The sequence below is a fragment of the Pseudophryne corroboree genome, chromosome 9, assembly GCF_028390025.1.
Source record: "Pseudophryne corroboree isolate aPseCor3 chromosome 9, aPseCor3.hap2, whole genome shotgun sequence".
Lineage (NCBI taxonomy): Eukaryota > Metazoa > Chordata > Amphibia > Anura > Myobatrachidae > Pseudophryne > Pseudophryne corroboree.
Window position 1 is genome coordinate 411919768 of NC_086452.1, and position 20207 is coordinate 411939974.

General features: G+C 47.9%; 1 protein-coding gene across 3 annotated transcripts in view; it reads right to left on the bottom strand.

Annotated features, from left to right (window-relative positions):
* LOC134958358 (cadherin-related family member 3-like) overlaps nt 1–20207 on the bottom strand; it is a 419058-nt gene that overhangs the window by 104915 nt on the left and 293936 nt on the right. For all 3 annotated transcript variants that reach the window (XM_063940905.1, XM_063940906.1, XM_063940907.1), the window contains exon 12: nt 10546–10644. In XM_063940905.1, the coding sequence (XP_063796975.1) occupies nt 10546–10644 (99 nt within the window). The remainder of the gene's footprint in view (nt 1–10545; nt 10645–20207) is intronic.

Below are 20207 nucleotides of genomic sequence, written 5' to 3' on the forward strand. Positions count from 1 at the left end.
AGCCAATGTAACATCTTACTTTATTGTATGTCGTGTTTTTCTGAAAGATATTTTGCATGTGTAGTTTGGACTTGGGGTGTCTCTGAATTGTCCTGCAATAATGTTTTCCTTTGTCCATTTTTTATTTTAAAATTGTGACTATGTTTTATATTAAAGTGATCCATGTGCAATGTTTAAAAAACAGTGGTTGTCATGTTAGAGGCTGGAGTAGTGGAAAGTGGTTTGGAAACCACTTACATGTGTAATGTCATTATTAGATAATGTTAAATTTTTTATCAAAATAACACTATTTCATTGATAATTTTTAGCTTGTATTTGTACCGTGACACCACACTGCAGTGTAATTTTTAAAATATTGCTACATTTGGTTTTGGCTCATATAGTGGTAATGTGTGTTTGGAGTGCCACATCACAGAGCAATTTATATATTGCATCTGTAATATTTATCCTTTCAATACAAAATGAAGATGTGTGTGTTTTTGGTTGTTTTTTTTTTTTTTTTTACTTGTGGCCTATGTCAGTGTTTTATACATGTTTTCCTGTGTTGATTTTGCCATAGAGCAGAGCATATGTCTATTGGACAATGTTTATTGTTTTATGTTTTTTAATTTTGTTTTTCCGGTCCTTATGTTTTTTTTTTTTTTTTAAACCAAGGATTTCTAAAAGAATAAATGTTTATAAGCATAATGGGTGGATGTATACACAATAGCATGAAAAATGTTATATTTTTTATTTTATACAGTGTTAGAAAAAAGCAGTACTACTCGTCGGCCAGTAACTCCTATCACACCTGATGATGATGACGCTGCGGAAGCAGGTAAAGTGTCCATTGTAGTATAGGGTATGCTTGTAAAGGAATGGCCAGAACAAAATTGCACTTTCATTAAAAGGTCCATCAAAAGAAGTATGGAGCAGCAGAAGTGGCACTTCTGTAAGACATCACCACAAAAAATCTGTGGGCGAAAAGAAAGCAAGGTCGTATGTCCCGGCTCCAAGCACATTGGGCATGCCAGCCAGCTCATAGAAATCTACCCTGGCGGCATGCCACTGAGACTCCTGGGTAGGGAAGCAGATTGAGGCCTCGATGTGGGGCTGCAAAACAGCCAACACCTGTGTGTATATTTTAAAGAACAATAAACATGAGATTTTAAGACAGAACTGGCCACCGAGAAATTAAAACAAACACAAAACAGAAGAGGTAGTTAGGTATACATCACCTGTGTTAAGATTCTGGAAAATGAGGGCTGTGAGATTCCTATGACATCCCCAGACACAGCCTGAAAGCTGCCAGTAGCCAGAAAGTGCAACACAGCCAGGAGTTTGTGCAGGCCTGAGACAGAGCGAGAGCGTGCTATCTCAGGGTCTAGGCCCAGTTTGACAAGGTCATACAGACGGAAAATAAGAATTTACTTACCGATAATTCTATTTCTCGTAGTCCGTAGTGGATGCTGGGGACTCCGTCAGGACCATGGGGAATAGCGGCTCCGCAGGAGACAGGGCACAAAAGTAAAAGCTTTAGGATTAGGTGGTGTGCACTGGCTCCTCCCCCTATGACCCTCCTCCAAGCCTCAGTTAGGATACTGTGCCCGGACGAGCGTACACAATAAGGAAGGATTTTGAATCCCGGGTAAGACTCATACCAGCCACACCAATCACACTGTACAACCTGTGATCTGAACCCAGGTAACAGCATGATAACAGCGGAGCCTCTGAAAAGATGGCTCACAACAATAATAACCCGATTTTTGTAACAATAACTATGTACAAGTATTGCAGACAATCCGCACTTGGGATGGGCGCCCAGCATCCACTACGGACTACGAGAAATAGAATTATCGGTAAGTAAATTCTTATTTTCTCTAACGTCCTAAGTGGATGCTGGGGACTCCGTCAGGACCATGGGGATTATACCAAAGCTCCCAAACGGGCGGGAGAGTGCGGATGACTCTGCAGCACCGAATGAGAGAACTCCAGGTCCTCCTCAGTCAGGGTGTGCCCCTGACCAAGTATCAGCTCGGCAAAGTTGTAAAGCCAAGAGCCCTCGGGCAGCCGCCCAAGATGAGCCCACCTTCCTTGTGAAATGGGCATTTACATATTTTGGCTGTGGCAGGCCTGCCACAGAATGTGCAAGCTGAATTGTACTACACATCCAACTAGCAATCGTCTGCTTAGAAGCAAGAGCACCCAGTTTGTTGGGTGCATACAGGATAACAGCAAGTCAGTTTTCCTGACTCCAGTCGACTGGAAACTATATTTTCAGGGCCCTGACAACATCTAGCAACTTGGAGTCCTCCAAGTCCCTAGTAGCCGCAGGTACCACAATAAGCTGGTTCAGGTGAAACACTGACACCACCTTAGGGAGAAACTGGGGACGAGTCCGCAGCTCTGCCCTGTCCGAATGGACAATCAGATATGGGCTTTTGTGAGACAAACGCCGCCAATTCTGACACTCGCCTGGCCGAGGCCAGGGCCAACCGCATGGTCACTTTCCCTGTGAAATATTTCAAATCCACAGATTTGAGCGGTTTAAACCAATGTGATTTGAGGAATCCCAGAACTACGTTGAGATCCCATAGTGCCACTGGAGGCACAAAAGGAGTTTGTATATGCAGCACTCCCTTGACAAACTTCTGGACTTCAGGAACTGAAGCCAATTCTTTTTTGGAAGAAAATCGACAGGGCCGAAATTGGAACCTTAATGGACCCCAATTTGAGGCCCATAGACACTCCTGTTTGCAGGAATGCAGGAAACGACCGAGTTGAAATTTCTTCGTGGGGCCTTCCTGGCCTCACACCACGCAACATATTTTCGCCACATGTGGTGATAATGTTGTGCGGTCACCTCCTTCCTGGCTTTGACCAGGGTAGGAATGACCTCTTCCGGAATGCCTTTTTCCCTTAGGATCCGGCGTTCAACCGCCATGCCGTCAAACGCAGCCGCGGTAAGTCTTGGAACAGACATGGTACTTGCTGAAACAAGTCCCTTCTTAGCGACAGAGGCCATGAGTCCTCTGTGAGCATCTCTTGAAGTTCCGGGTACCAAGTCCTTCTTGGCCAATCCGGAGCCACGAGTATAGTTCTTACTCCTCTACGTCTTATAATTCTCAATACCTTGGGTATGAGAAGCAGAGGAGGTAAGACATACACCGACTGGTACACCCACGGTGTTACCAGAACGTCCACAGCTATTGCCTGAGGGTCTTTTGACCTGGCGCAATACTTGTCCAGTTTTTTGTTCAGGCGGGACGCCATCATGTCCACCTTTGGTCTTTCCCAACGGTTCACAATCATGTGGAAGACTTCCCGATGAAGTCCCCACTCTCCCGGGTGGAGGTTGTGCTGAGGAAGTCTGCTTCCCAGTTGTCCACTCCCGGAATGAACACTGCTGACAGTGCTATCACATGATTTTCCGCCCAGCGAAAAATCCTTGCAGTTTCTGCCATTGCCCTCCTGCTTCTTGTGCCGCCCTGTCTGTTTACGTGGGCGACTGCCGTGTTGTTGTCCCACTGGATCAATACCGGCTGACCTTGAAGCAGAGGTCTTGCTAAGCTTAGAGCATTGTAAATTGCCCTTAGCTCCAGTATATTTATGTGGAGAAAAGTCTCCAGACTTGATCACACTCCCTGGAAATTTTTTCCTTGTGTGACTGCTCCCCAGCCTCTCAGGCTGGCCTCCGTGGTCACCAGCATCCAATCCTGAATGCCGAATCTGCGGCCCTCTAGAAGATGAGCACTCTGTAACCACCACAGGAGAGACACACTTGTCCTTGGAGATAGGGTTATCCGCTGATGCATCTGAAGATGCGATCCGGACCATTTGTCCAGCAGATCCCACTGAAAAGTTCTTGCGTGGAATCTGCCGAATGGAATCGCTTCGTAATAAGCCACCATTTTTCCCAGGACTCTTGTGTAATGATGCACTGACACTTTTCCTGGTTTTAGGAGGTTCCTGACTAGCTCGGATAACTCCCTGGCTTTCTCCTCCGGGAGAAACACCTTTTTCTGGACTGTGTCCAGAACCATCCCTAGGAACAGCAGACGTGTCGTCGGAAACGGCTGCGATTTTGGATATTTAAAATCCACCCGTGCTGTCGTAGAACTACTTGAGATAGTGCTACTCCGACTTCCAACTGTTCTCTGGACCCTGCCCTTATCAGGAGATCGTCCAAGTAAGGGATAATTAAGACGCCTTTTCTTTGAAGAAGAATCATCATTTCGGCCATTACTTTGGTAAAGACCCGGGGTGCCGTGGACAATCCAAGCGGCAGCGTCTGAAACTGATAGTGACAGTTCCGTACCACGAACCTGAGGTACCCTTGGTGAGAAGGGCAATTTGGGACATGGAGGTAAGCAACCTTGATGTCCAGGGACACCCTATTGGTTCGCTATCACTGCTCTGAGTGACTCCATCTTGATTTGAACCTTTGTATGTAAGTGTTCAAAGATTATCCATTTAGAATAGGTCTCACCGAGCCGTCCGGCTTCAGTACCACAATATAGTGTGGAATAATAACCCTTTCCTTGTTGTAGGAGGGGTACTTTGATTATCACCTGCTGGGAATACAGCTTGTGAATTGTTTCCAATACTGCCTCCCTGTCCGAGGAAGACGTTGGTAAAACAGATATCAGGAGCCTGCGAGGGGGAGACGTCTCGAATTTCCAATCTGTACCCCTGGGATACTACTTGTAGGATCCAGGGGTCCACTTGCGAGTGAGCCCACTACGCGCTGAAACTCTTGAGACGACCCCCCACCGCACCTGAGTCCGCTTGTACGGCCCTAGCGTCATGCTGAGGACTTAGTAGAAGCGGTGGAGGGCTCTGTTCCTGGGAATGGGCTGCCTGCTGCAGTCTTCTTCCCTTTCCTCTATCCCTGGGCAGATATGACTGGCCTTTTGCCCGCTTGCCCTTATGGGGACGAAAGGACTGAGGCTGAAAAGACGGTGTCTTTTTCTGCTGAGATGTGACTTGGGGTAAAAAAAAGTGGATTTTCCAGCTGTTGCCGTGGCCACCAGGTCCGATGGACCGACCCCAAATAACTCCTCCCCTTTATACGGCAATACTTCCATGTGCCGTTTGGAATCTGCATCACCTGACCACTGTCGTGTCCATAAACATCTTCTGGCAGATATGGACATCGCACTTACTCTTGATGCCAGAGTGCAAATATCCCTCTGTGCATCTCGCATATATAGAAATGCATCCTTTAAATGCTCTATAGTCAATAAAATACTGTCCCTGTCAAGGGTATCAATATTTTCAGTCAGGGAATCCGACCAAGCCACCCCAGCGCTGCACATCCAGGTTGAGGCGATCGCTGGTCGCAGTATAACACCAGTATGTGTGTATATACCTTTTTAGGATATTTTCCAGCCTCTCAGCTGGCTCCTTGAGGGCGGCCCTATCTGGAGACGGTACCGCCACTTGTTTTGATAAGCGTGTGAGCGCCTTATCCACCCTAAAGGGTGTTTCTGGCGGGAAAGGGTATACCGCCAATAATTTTCTATCGGGGGAAACCCACTCATCATCACACACTTCATTTAATTTATCTGATTCAGGAAAAACTACAGGTAGTTTTTTCACACCCCACATAATACCCTTCTTTGTGGTACTTGTAGTATCAGAAATATGTAACACCTCCTTCATTGCCCTTAACATGTAACGTGTGGCCCTAAAGGAAAATACGTTTGTTTCTTCACCGTCGACACTGGAGTCAGTGTCCGTGTCTGTGTCTGTGTCGACCGACTGAGGTAAATGAGCGTTTTACAGCCCCTGACGGTGTTTGAGACGCCTGGACAGGTACTAATTTGTTTGCCGGCCGTCTCATGTCGTCAACCGACCTTGCAGCGTGTTGACATTATCACGTAATTCCTTAAGTAAGCCATCCATTCCGGTGTCGACTCCCTAGAGAGTGACATCACCATTTCAGGCAATTGCTCCGCCTCCTCACCAACATCGTCCTCATACATGTCGACACACACGTACCGACACACAGCACACACACAGGGAATGCTCTGATAGAGGACAGGACCCCACTAGCCCTTTGGGGAGACAGAGGGAGAGTTTGCCAGCACACACCAAAAACGCTATAATTATACAGGGACAACCTTTATATAAGTGTTTTTCCCTTATAGCATTTTAATATATATATATACATATCGCCAAATAAGTGCCCCCCCTCTCTGTTTTAACCCTGTTTCTGTAGTGCAGTGCAGGGGAGAGCCAGGGAGCCTTCCCACCAGCATTTCTGTGAGGTAAAATGGCGCTGTGTGCTGAGGAGAATAGGCCCCGCTCCCTTTTCGGCGGGCTTCTTCTCCCGTTTTTCTGAGACCTGGCAGGGGTTAAATACATCCATATAGCCCCCAGGGGCTATATGTGATGTATTTTTAGCCAGAATAAGGTACTATCATTGCTGCCCAGGGCGCCCCCCCCCAGCGCCCTGCACCCTCAGTGACCGCTGCTATGAAGTGTGCTGACAACAATGGCGCACAGCTGCAGTGCTGTGCGCTACCTTATGAAGACTGAAGAGTCTTCTGCCGCCGGTTTCTGGACCTCTTCACTTTTCGGCATCTGCAAGGGGGTCGGCGGCGCGGCTCCGGGACGAACCCCAGGGTGAGACCTGTGTTCTGACTCCCTCTGGAGCTAATGGTGTCCAGTAGCCTAAGAAGCCAATCCATCCTGCACGCAGGTGAGTTCACTTCTCTCCCCTAAGTCCCTCGTAGCAGTGAGCCTGTTGCCAGCAGGACTCACTGAAAATAAAAAACCTAACAAAACTTTTACTCTAAGCAGCTTTTTAGGAGAGCCACCTAGATTGCACCCTTCTCGGCCGGGCACAAAATCTTAACATAGGGGGAGGAGCCAGTGCACACCACCTGATCCTAAAGCTTTTACTTTTGTGCCCTGTCTCCTGCGGAGCCGCTATTCCCCATGGTCCTGACGGAGTCCCCAGCATCCACTTAGGACGTTAGAGAAAATGTTGTTACGATTTAGACGGGACATCTGTATGACCTTATCATCGAACAATGCGTTCAAGTTTAAACGCCCCCTAAAAAAACGAGGCCTGCGCAGCCTCCGCGGAACCTGTACAACCTGCTGACCATGTTCAGTTTCTTGGCCCTGGGTACTTACAGGCTGATGTCTGAGGAATCCCACAGCACACAAAAGATCACTGGCCCACAGTCCTGCTGCCATTTCTGAGTGTAGGTGTATTGAAATGGGCCTAACATCCTTTTATAGGCATCCTAATTCAGGTGTGATTGATTTTTGAGTTGCAACACATGTAAACACGATTGAAAAAAGCAGGTCTATTTTTTTGCCGCTTTTTTTACCGATTCGCAAAAAAATACGACCGCAATTGCACACTCAGAAACTAACACCCAAATACGAATGAATAGTGAATTCCCGTATTGTATGAAATAACAGCCGCGTTTGACCGATGGTCTATTCATTCGTATTTCGGAACTTTGCAAATCAAACCATTACGAATAGTCCAAACACTGCCGAGATTGGTGCTTAGTGAATTCCCGGATTGAGAAAAAAAAACACAAAACGGACAAACTCGAATTCTTAGTAAATATTGGCCATGGTGACTAAATCACAGAGTAAAATACGTAATACAGTATATCTTTGTGAAAATCCTATATTAGATAAAACCTGACGCACCAAGCCCCCTCAGGTTATAGAATATAGGGATAGCAGGTTGAGTGAAAGACACGAAATGGACACCACTCAGCTATCAAATGCACACACAGAAAGTCACAATTTGTACAATGCAGAGGTTATTACTAACAATAATACTGCACTGGACTAGCTTACACAGCTATATAACAAGAGATATAACAGTACACAGTAAGAACTGGATGTATATCACAGGGTAATTGTACTAGGAAACCCTGACTAAATGCACTCTTTCTTAACTAACACTGACTGAAAAGGCAGGTAGAATACTTAAGTGTCTTGTAAAGGCACAGCGCTGACAACCAGGCGGCTTTACATAGGAGGATTTGCCCAAGCATTCCCAGGAACAGTGAGCTGAGGGATAATGGCGCCGCAGACACTGCCCGGGAGTGAGGGAGAGACAGATATGCAGCTCCAGGGCGGGAACATTTGCGGGAAATGGCGCCCTGGGGCTGGGGGAGGGGCTCCAGGTCTAAGCCTTATCCTCTCTGTTGGCAAAACCACCGGGAACTGCGGGCTACTTGTAAAAAAGGTTTAGCGAGAAAACCTGACCTGCCCTTCATGCCCTGGTGATCTAGTGGGATCGCCTGTACTGCCACAGTGTCCACCGCCAGCGCGCGCGGCCCGCCTCCCACCGGCCGCGCCGGATCGCGATAAAGTGCTGGTCCCGCGAGCGGGACCCACTTACCTCCTCCCGAAGTGCAGCCACGCGATCCCGGAGAGCCCCAGCCGTGTGTGACTAACTTGGAAGAAAACCGGAGCCTCCTGCTGTAGGTACCCGGCAACCAGGGCACGGGAGTGTACAGCGCCGCTGTGGGAGAGATGGAGCTGCAGCAGGCAATGTCTACTGACATCCAGCACAATCTGTGCCTCTGCTGCAGCCCTTGCAGTCTTCTTTTTTCCTCAGAAAAAGCTTTTTCTAGAGCTGCTGTGAGCAGCTCTTCCTGTCACATGCTTGCACTGCAAGCACCAACTACAAACTGAGCTCCTGTGCAGGGAGGCGGGGTGATATAGGAGGCGGCGCTATGCATCTTGGGAAGAAGGTCAAAGCTTTTGAGCCTGTTGGTGCTTCGGATCAAGATCCTACTCTACACCCCTATGTCTATCCTTGTGGAGCCCAGTGTACCCAGCAGCAGAAAGGTCAAATGCGGCTTGGGATGCTCAGTGTTGTATAATGGCTGGTTTAGTACACTTACACCTCCATAATTCAGTCGCGATGCTATACGGTGCTCCCCCGACTCCTCCTCTACACAGAGATTGACAGGCCCCCTCACGGCTCACTGACTGCCACTCGCCAGGTGAAGAAGGATGGGTCATTGCAGGCGTCCTGGTTACTATAACACCACTTCCCCTTTGCTGTTGCGCTGCTGGAGCTCTGCTCTCTCTGGAGGACATTTCCTAAGCAGTGATAAGTGCGGAGAAGTGAGCCAGTGGAGAAGTTGCCCGTGGCAACCAATCAGCCCTGAAGTAACATCTATAATTTGCATACTATAAAATTATACAGAGCTGCTGATTGGTTGATGGGGCGATTTCTCCAATGGGTCACTTTTCCGCTCTTATCACTGCTTAGTAAATGTCCCCCTCTGTCTGCTATACCAGCTACCGGTCAATCGGCGCTTGGTGCGCCACCTCAGTGGCTTCTGCCTCCATCACCCCCAGCACTTGGGGCGCAGGACAGGCATTCCCCCTCAGCGTGACAGTTGCCCCGGTCTCCGCTCTCAGCAAATCGGCTTGACCCGTCTGACTGTGCTCCCCTAGCCTCAGCAGCTGCTGTAAAGTCTACAGTATTACCTCGCGCTCTTAGTAGCGCTGTAGGCTTAGGTGCGAGCACTGACAGGAGGAAAACTTGCAGACCCCCCCACCGGATATTTCTGCTCCTTATATACCCCCAGTTTACTGGCCCGTGCTGTTTCCTTGCCGCTATATCCGCGAGCTATCCATTGTGATTGCCAGCCAGTGCGCTCACGACGGCTTTCTAGATCCTTCTCCCTGACCAACTGTCATTACAAACTACCACTCTACATTGACAATGGCACAGCTGCAGCGCCCACTGGGTCCCTTCTTCCTCCTGCATCCCTGTCGGTGTTATACAATATGCCAATACACCCATTGTACATAATATAATCAAATTAATTTATACATATTTATACGTATTTATTCTATGCCAACCATTAGGCTACACTATAATATAATCAAACCACTATGATTAGCCAACAAACTTCACATGATTATAGACTAGTGAATCCTTTCCACGTAGATCTCACTTAGATATATAAATCCTAGGGGTAGATGTATTAAAGCTTCTAAAACAGACAAATTGTGGTGTTTCCCATAGTAACCAATCAAATTCTGTATAGCATTTTCTAGAACGCAATAGAGAAATCATTGTTGGGGGTAAATTTACTAAGGTGGGATGTTTTTTTTTTAGAACTGGTGATGTTGCCTATAGCAACCAATCAGATTATTATCGTCTAGAAGCAGCTAGATAAACGTTAAGTGGAATCTGATTGGTTGCTATAATTACCATCACCAGTCCTAGAAAACTCCCACCTTAGCAAATTTACTCCCTAGAATCTGATTGGTTGCTCTGGGCAACACCACTGTTTTTCTGTTTAGGAAGCTTTAGTAAATTTACCTCCTAGACTAGAGTTACTGCAGTAAGGAAGGGGTTCAGTATGATTTACCGGCGGCCGGGATGCCATCAATATACCGACAGTGGACACCCACAAGTGGGAATATACCTGTTGCGCCGGTATTCCGGCTCTTGGCATTGTCAGCTGTTGGGATACCGGCATCGATATCCTGACCGCCGGGATCATGACAGACGGAAAATTAAGCATATGCCTAAGGAAGGTGTCAGGTATACCCTACCTTTAGATGATTCCCGCACAGTGAAAGTGTACGTAGTCGGATCAAACACTGGATCAAAGTTGTTCACTGGAGTCACAGACACGATTATAGTTGCAGTTACTGCAGGGAAGCAGAGTTACTAAATGTTTCATGAGGGAAACACAATAGGTCTGTTATGAAATATTAGGTACAATGAAAAGATGCATCAGAAAATTCTTCCATTTGAAATTAACGTACTGTGAGCCTGATTTAGAGTAAAAGGCATTTTATGGGCGTATACTGATGTGGCCAGAGTAAAGATACAGCAGTTATTATCAACGGTATGATGCTGAATCACATTTTAAAAATATAAATATTAAATAAATAAATTAAAAAAACCAAAAACTCCATTCTATCTGAGCTTTTTTCCAATGGATTGGGACTATGGGGTATCCCGGAAAAAGCAACAATCAGCATCAAGCTATGTTAGGCTGCGATGGTGACACAATGGGGGTAATTCTGAGTTGATCGCAGCAGGAACTTTGATAGCAATCGGGCAAAACCATGTGCACTGCAGGGGAGGCAGATATAACATGTGCAGAGAGAGTTAGATTTGGGTGGGGTGTGTTCAATCTGCAATCTAAATTGCAGTGTAAAAATAAAGCAGCCAGTATTTACCCTGCACAGAAATAAAATAACCCACCCAAATCTAACTCTCTCTGCACATGTTATATCAGCCCCCCCTGCATATTCCAAAGGAGATTTATTTCACTGAAATATTCAATAAAACCTATCGGCATGACTACGTCTTCAGAGGGAATTTATTTCTCTGTGTATTTGCAATTCATTAACATGAGTGGGTGATATCAAGCATGGTATGTTTTTTCTGTTTACAATGTTACTCAGAACCTGGAGAATTGCGCTGGTTCCGGTTAGTAGTTCTCTTCACTAGCAAAATAAATAATAACAATAAAGTACCGGAAGAAAAGAAATTATATTCATTGTCCTTTTCCAAGTGACACCAGCTATGTTTATTTCTTCATTTTCTTATGTGCTGTACAGTAAGTGTGAATGAATAATATATTGTCTATTTTGTGTCCTATTTGTCATATTTGCCAAATTGTGACCTACTGCATTTGGCACAGTGAGTTTATTTTCATTTGAGTTCCAATTGAAGGTTCATCACTTTTATAGAACACACATAATAGGATTTTGGTTACCTATTGGTAAATCCTTTTCTCGTAGTCCGTAGAGGATGCTGGGGTCCACATTAGTACCATGGGGTATAGACGGGTCCACCAGGAGCCATTGGTACTTGAGTTTGAGAGTGTGGGCTGGCTCCTACCTCTATGCCCCACCTACCAGACTCAGTCCAGAAACTGTGCCCGAGGAGACGGACATCTTCGAGAGAAGGATTGATTGTACATAGATAGTGGCGAGATTCATACCAGCTCACACATACAAGGCACATCAAGCTAACTAGCTTGAAACCTCAGCAACAGCTGAAACAGTACTTACCAAGTAACAATGCAGTACACAACTAAAACAAAGTTGCACTGAACCAGATAACTATTGCAGGAAAACGAAGCACTGGGCGGGTGCCCAGCATCCTCTACGGACTACGAGAAAAGGATTTACCGGTAGGTAACCAAAATCCTATTTTCTCTTACGTCCTAGAGGATGCTGGGGTCCACATTAGTACTATGGGGATGTACCAAAGCTCCCAGAACGGGAGGGAGAGCACGGAGGCTCCTGCAGAACTGATTGACTGAACTTCAGATCATCATAGGCCAAAGTATCGAACTTGTAGAACTTTGCAAACCTGTTCAACCCCGACCAAGTTACTGCTTGTAACGCCGAGACACCCTGGGCAGCCGCCCAGGAAGACCCCACCGTACGAGTATAGTGGGCCATAACAGACGTAGGACACGGCAATCTTGCCATAGTGTACGCGTGCTGGATAGTGAACTTGATCCAGCGAGAGATCATCTGCTTAGAAGCAGGACACCCAAATCTTTCTTGGGATCATACAGGACAAACAGAGAGTCCGATTATCTGTGTCGAGCAGTCCTCTTCACATAGATTTTCAAAGCCTTAATAACACCAAAGGACTTTGATGAAATTGAGGAGTCAGTAGCAACTGGCACCACAATAAGTTGGTGGATATGAAATGCCGACACAACCCATAGCAGAAAAAACTGTTGACGTGCCTGGAGCTCAGCTCTATCTCATGGAAGATTAGGTAAGGGCTCTTAAAGGACGAAACCTCCAACTCCGACACACGTCTAGCAGAATCTAAGGCCAACAACGTGACAGTCTTCCTTGTAAGAAATATGACCTCAACCTTCTGTAGAGGTTTAAACAGTCCAACTGGAGGAACTGCAACACCACGTTAAGGTCCCAAGGCACCACAGACGGTACAAAGGGAGGTTGGATGTGCAGAACTCCCTCCAAAAAGGTCTGAACCTCAGGGAGGGCAGCCAATCGTTTTGAAGGAAATGGATAAGACTGAAATCTGGACCTGTACAGATCCCTAACCTCAGGAAACCGTCCCAGTTGATTTCCAAATACGATGGTAATGTTTAGACGTTACTCCTTTCCTAGCCTGTATCAGGGTATGAATAACTGTGTTTGGAAGGCCTTCCGAGTCAGTATAAGGCGTTCAACCTCCACGCCGTCAAACGTAGCCGCGGTAAGTCTTGATAGGTGAACGGCCCCTGCTGCAGCAGGTCCTCCCGAAGAGGGAGAGGCCTTGTCTCTTCTTGCAATAGAGTCAGAAGGTCCGCGTACCAAGCCCATCTTGGTCAGTTTGGAGCAATGAGGAACATTTGAACTTTCGTCCTCCTTATGTGCTTTTAGAACCCTTGGAAGGAGTGGAAGTGTAGGATACACCGACTGGAACACCCCCAGAGACACCTGGGCGTCCTTGTGGGTCCCTCGACCTGGAACAATAGCGTTGAAGCGTCTTGTTGAGACGAGAGGCCATCATGTCCGTTTTAAGGAAAACACAAAGGTCTGTTATTTCCCTGAACATCTCTAGATGGAAACCCCACTCCCCTGGATGGAGAACTAGTCAACTGGGAAGTCTGCTTCCCAGTTGACTCCCTGAAGGAAGATTGCTGACAGCGCCAATGCGTGTTTTACTGCCCCGAGGATGATTCTTGTCACCTCTGACATTGCAGTTCTGCTCTTCATTCCGCCCTGTCGGTTTATGTAAGACACTGTCATTACATTGTCCGAGTACACTTAAACGGCCTGATTTCTTATAAGATGGGCCACCAAAGAAAACCGTTGTATATGGCTCATAGTTCCAGAATGCTGAGAGGTAGTTCGGCTTCCAGACTAGACCACCTTCCCAGAAAGGTTTCCCCTGAGGTGACTGCACCTCAGCCTCAGAGGCTTGCATCCGTGGTCAGAAGGATCCAGTGCTGGATCTCGAAACTGCGGCCCTCCAGATGGTGAGGTAAATTGGAGCCACCAGAGCAGCGAAATCCTGGCCCTTGGTGATAGACGTGTTCTCTGTTGCATGTGTAGATGAGATCTGGACCACGTGTCCAGGAAATCCAGGTGGAAGGCCCGAGTATGAAGCCTACCATACTGGAGTGCCTCGTAAGAGGCCACCATCTTTCCCAGGAGGTGAAAGCATTGATGAACCGACACCCGGGCTGGCTACAGGAAATCCCACTATTGTTTGTATCACCAACGTAGAAGATATACCCTCTGCACGTTCGCGTCGAGGGTCAGTCCCCGAAAGGACAACCTGCTGGTTGGTTCCAAACGTGATTTTTGAAAGAATCAGAAACCCACCGCGGACTCCGAGTAGGCGGATCACGAGAACAAAGGTCTGCAACATTTCCACCTTGGATGATACCCTTGACAGTAGATCGTCCAAATGCAGAATTGTGTTCAATTCCTGCTTGCGGAGGAGAACCAGCACCTCTGCCATCACCTTGGTGAACACCCTTGGTGTTATGGAGAGGCCAAAAGGCATAGCCTGGAATAGGCAATGACTGTCCCATAGTGCGAAACGGAGATAAGCCTGATGTGGCGGCCACATTGGAATGAGGAGGTACGCATCCTTGATATCCAGGAATTCCCTCTCATCCAGAGCTGATATCACCGTCCGTAGAGACACCCGTTTGAACAGGAACTCCCTCAGAAAGGGGTTCAGTGATTCCAGGTTCAAATAGGTCAGACCGAACCATCCGGTTGCGGTACCACGAAAAGGTTCGAATAGTAACCTTCGTTATACAAAGAAGGTGGAAAAGGCACAAGTACCTGTGACTCCACCAACTTCTGGACTGTCTCTTGCAGGACAGTCCTGCCTGCCAGCAGAGCTGGCCAGACGGATTTTGAAAAATCGGTGAGGAGGGAGATGAAATTCTAGCCTGTACCCCTGGGACATTGCACTCAGGGATCCAGGCCGGACGACACCCAGACATGACTGAAACGTCTGAGCTGCGCTCCCACCGGCCCCACCACCGGGGCGTGCAGTCCATGCGGAGGACCTTGCTGCACCTGAAACTGACGCCTAGTCCTGGAGACCTGCAGTAGCCGGTTTCTTGGACTTGGGCCTACCTCCCCGAAAGGAGGCATTGGATGGCCAGGCTTCTCTGCTTTCCAGCCTCACAGGGCTGTAATGCAGTTGAAGAAAAAAGGTTTCTTCGGAGTAGGCGTAGCTGAGGGAAGAAAGGGTGACTTACCCACTGCAGACGTGGAGAACCACATATCCAGCGCTTCCCCAAACAGAGCCTGACCTGTGTAGGGTAGGGTCTCCACACTTCTCCTGGATTCTGCGTCGGCAGACCACTGACGTAGCCACAGTCACGACGAGCTGAGACCGACATGGAAGAGATTCCTGCAGCCATGGAACCCAGGTCTTTCATGGATTCTGTCAGAAACCCAGCCGAACCCTGAATGTGATGCAAAAACAATTCAACATCATGTTGTCCATTTTATCCAAATCCTCAAGTAACGTGCCTGACCACTTTACTATAGAATTGGCAATACATGCACTGGCAATAGTGGGACTTTACATCAGTGGCGTGCGGTGAGGTCAGTGCCTGGTGAGGCATGCCCGTTACCACCGCCGCTATGGCCGCCGCCAGTGCCCTCTACTGTACTGCCGCCCATGTCAGCTGCTAATGCCTGCTGAAGTCGCCGCCAGATACCGCCCCCACAGCTATTTCCCAGTGTGATGCCGCCACCAATGCCCACGAAGCCTGGGGAGTAGCAGCAGCCAGGGCCTGGGCAGCAGAGGTGCCCGAGGTTACGGAGAGCAGTGGAGGGTCTGCCTGGATGCATGGAGGCGGGATTACAGCTGCAGGCCATTGATTGAAACAGCGGCCCCTGCCCTTATACCCCGGCACACACGCAATAATCACCCCCTCCCCTTATACCCCGGCAGTCACACAGTAATCATCCCCCCTTATACCCCAGCACATATGCAGCAATCACCTTCCCCACGGACCCTGTCCCGCAGCATTGACACCCCACAGACCCTGTCCGACAGCACTTACACCCCACAGGCCTGACCCCGCAGCACTGACACCCCACAGGCCGGACCCTGTCCCGCAGCACAGGCACCCCACAGACCAGACCCTGTTCCGCAGCACTAACACCCCACAGGCACTCCACATAGCAGACCCTGTCCCGCAGCACTGACACCCCACACAGACCCTGTCCCACAGCACTGACACCCCACACAGACCCTGTCCCGCAGCACTAACACACCACTCCACTTACACCCCAGCACAGTGCGCACATATGGAATATGAATGACATCATTGGGGTGCAGTATGATGTAATTGGGGCATGGCCAGAAATTTCATTTCATAAAACGTCACAGAGAAAAGGCAAATAAGAGGCAGATACAGCTGTGTTCAGGGGCAGTTGATTATGTGTGGTGTACGTTTTGCATATGTTCAGGGCCGGCTCTTCCATTAGGCAGCTTTAGGCGGCTGCCTAGGGGCGCCGGCCCTTGGAGGGCGCCACTGAATTCCCCAAGCAATAAATTGAAGGATGTCTCTGTATGAGACATTCTCCTTTTACACTGCACTGGCAGCGGCTGCATGTCTAATCAGGTACAGCTGCCGCTATGAGGCTGCGCTGCATAGTGCTTCAGCGCTTCCTCCGTGCCGACACGTGTATCCTCAAGTCATGTGAAGGCATGACGTAACTATGGCTCCTGAGTGGCGCCCCCACGAGCGCTTCTCATAGCCCTGATGCACCTCCTCGAGGCCGCTGGTTCCCGGCTCCCAAGCAGCAAGCAGCACATGACTACATGTCTGCACCTAGCAGCATCGTTGTAATGCTGCTGCCGACTGTAAGAGGAACCATGCCAATGATGAGGGAAAAAAACATAAGGTAAGTAACCCATGGGAGTTTCTGCGGTACCACAGATAGTGGGTGGGGGAAAGTTTGGGGAGGGTGAGGTTTGCACAGCACATTAGAGAAAACACAGGAACATAAAAATATATGTAGGTGCGTATATATGTATGCACACACAATTAAATATCCCCACCAGATGTATATCACCCAGCATAAAAGTGATACTGACCTCAGTGTCCTATTCGACTCCTAACATGTCACTTACAATTTACACATATTACAACAATATATATTTTCATTTTAAAAGTCCTTGAGTGTTATCTCTTTTCTCTGTCTATGTATAATGATACCTCCGGAAGGTGGTGAAGGGGGGGGGGGGGGGGGGGTTGTTGCAGGTTAGGGTGGCTCTAGGCTGAAACTTTGCCTAGGGTGCAGAGAGACCTTGCACCGGCCCTGCATATGTTATACCCTGTACTGTTGAATGAGGCATCACTGTATTGTACAAATGTCAGGGCCTCTTTGCAAAATGTGTTATGTATCCCTATATGCACCATCATAGAGTCGCACCAACCACCAGTTCTGCTCCTGAGGACACCAATTTTAGTCCCCAGTACTAAGGGGGCTTGGCCAAGTGTAGGATAAAATATTGTGTCCCCACTGAAAGTGCTGCTCCACCATGAAGGAGCACTAACACACCAATGCCCCCCCCCCCCCTCCACTTACACCCCAGCACAGTGCGCTGTGTGTGTATAACCCACCATCCCCCAGTGCCGTGCTGAGAGCTGCTGTGCACTGATCATGGGCTGCCCTGCTCTCTGAAACACAGAATGCAGCGCAGGGCAGCCCATGATCAGTACACAGCAGCGCTCAGCACGGCACTGGGGGATGGTGGGTTATACACACTGTCCGGCTCTCTGGCTGCGCTGCAGACTACAGCGGCGGGGACAGCGGCGGAGACACTAACCTGAAGAGGAGAGGAGCGGGTCTCTCCGAGTTCTGTATGTCGGACTGCAGCGCCCCCCTCCCTAAGTGTGATGCCGGCCCTTATCATCATACTAATCCTGGTAGAGCGGCTACCCCGTTAGCGGCAATGAGTGGGGAACAACAGGTGCGCTGATGCAGAGGCCTCTCTCGGGGTTAGATGCTCGGGGTGGACAAGCCAAGGTGTCAGTCACAGTGAAGGTGGGCTGGACCCCAGGGAGGAAAGATCTGATCTGGTGCCCAATCATATATTCCTCAGTGGCAGGGGCGTGGTTTCATGTGGGCTGAAAGCACGCCCCTGTCACTGAGGCACTCACACTGGTGCCGCTTACTGTGCATTTTTCAATGGGCTTTTTAGTGCCCGTTGTTTGGCCCCGCCCCCCGCTTCCAAACCTTTATTACTGGCCGCAGGAGGCACAGCTCTCGGTGCCTCCAAAACTAATTTAAGGCAGTTTTTACATTGCAGTAATGATTATAATAATATTAAGCATACACTTATGACACAGAATGTGTCATAAATATCTTTGTATTATTCTAATCATTACTGACAGGGGAGGCACTGCCTCCCCTGCCTCCCCTGACTGCACGTCCCTGCTTTACATTGCCCCTAAAGCCGTGCACACTGATCTGAGCGTATTATCAAGTTTACGGTCAGCCGGCTTCAACACCAGACGGGTTTCCTACTCTGTCCTACCCTCCACCGGGAAAGGAAAAGCTACCTGGATCCTCCTAGGGATCTGGAATATTTCGCAGGATTAACCCATGCTTTTTCAAATAAAGCATTTAATTCCTTTGATGCAGGGAAGGTTAGCGAGGCTCCCTTATCAGTGAAGGGGGCAGAGCCGGCCATAGCTATAGGCAAACTAGGCAATTGCCTAGGGCATTTGATATGCCCAGGGGCATCAGCAGCTTCTGCTGATTAAAATGATATGCGGCATGCCTATATTCTGTGTGTAGCATTTCATATGCAGATACAGCCACAGTCTCACACAGTATATAGGCATGCTGTATATCATTTTAATCAGCAGAAGCTGCTTGTGCATCCTAGCCACATAACAATGCAAATAAGATGCATTTTCATTAAAAAATTTGCCCGACGTTAGCACTGAGGCAATATTTATGAGGACACATCTGTATCCAAGCAGAGGCAGAGGTCACAGTGTTAGTGGCAGTGTGAGTGCTGTGTGCATGTGAGTGGGTTGGATGTGCAGTAGTTTTCGGAATATGTGTAAGGAGCATTATGTGTGTCATGTAAAAATAAGAATTTACTTACCGATAATTCTATTTCTCGTAGTCCGTAGTGGATGCTGGGGACTCCGTCAGGAACATGGGGAATAGCGGCTCCGCAGGAGACAGGGCACAAAAGTAAAAGCTTTAGGATCAGGTGGTGTGCACTGGCTCCTCCCCCTATGACCCTGAAGGGTTACCTCTTCTGTCTTGGTACATATTACTTTTTATATGATCAGTTTCCTTGTGGTGGTTACAGTATAAAAGTGAATATTTCTATTTCCCTAGTGAAGGGTTAAAACATGCTATATGAACTCTTATGTGTTTGCATGGATGCGTGCTGCCCTGTGCTAGGTGCCTTTGTCTCTCATACAGATACCAGGCCTGTGTGGGTCTGGCATCCAAGGTCAGTTCCATACCAGATGAAACTTGTTCTTTCTACCCAAATATACTGTGTTACAAAAACTTTGTTAAATGTTTGAGAAACTTGTAGAAAACCCATATATGGACATCCGCCTTTTCTGTTCTGCCTGGTAACTATTAACGAGCCAATGGGAGTGTAACGACATGTCAGTTACACCCATATGCATTGTCTTATATACTTTTGTTAACTTCATAATAAACAGTGTGAATTTTTACTGCTTGTGTTGTGCATGTACCTTGTGGCTAAAAGTTCATACTCCAGACGTCTAAGAGGCCATCACATCGAGGGTTAAAGAATATAAGAGCAAATCCTTTCAGCTGGGGGCTATGTCCGGAATTCAGTGATCGTCCCTGAATGGTAAGATAGAGAATTTATTGTCTGTCTTTGCCATACAGGATTGCGGTCATACACTGAAGCTGAATCCGTGTCAGTGTTCCGGGAACACGTGACAAGGTAATACTTAAGTCCGGGACTTAATATTACGAAGTTTTATGTAAAAGCATAAAACAGGTATCAGGGATACCATAGAATCTTTAATGTCTGGGACTTAAAGATACGTCTGAGAAAGGACCCGGGGTCCAAGCGCAATTCTCCAAAGACGTCAGTATCTGGGATACTTAAAAAAAATAGACCTGGGGTCTATACGTAACGTAGATTATACCTCGATTTGATCGTCTATACTTGTATGTTTGTAGTGAGATAAGTTCTTATATTTGGTCCAGACGGCTGGTAAGTTTTCGTC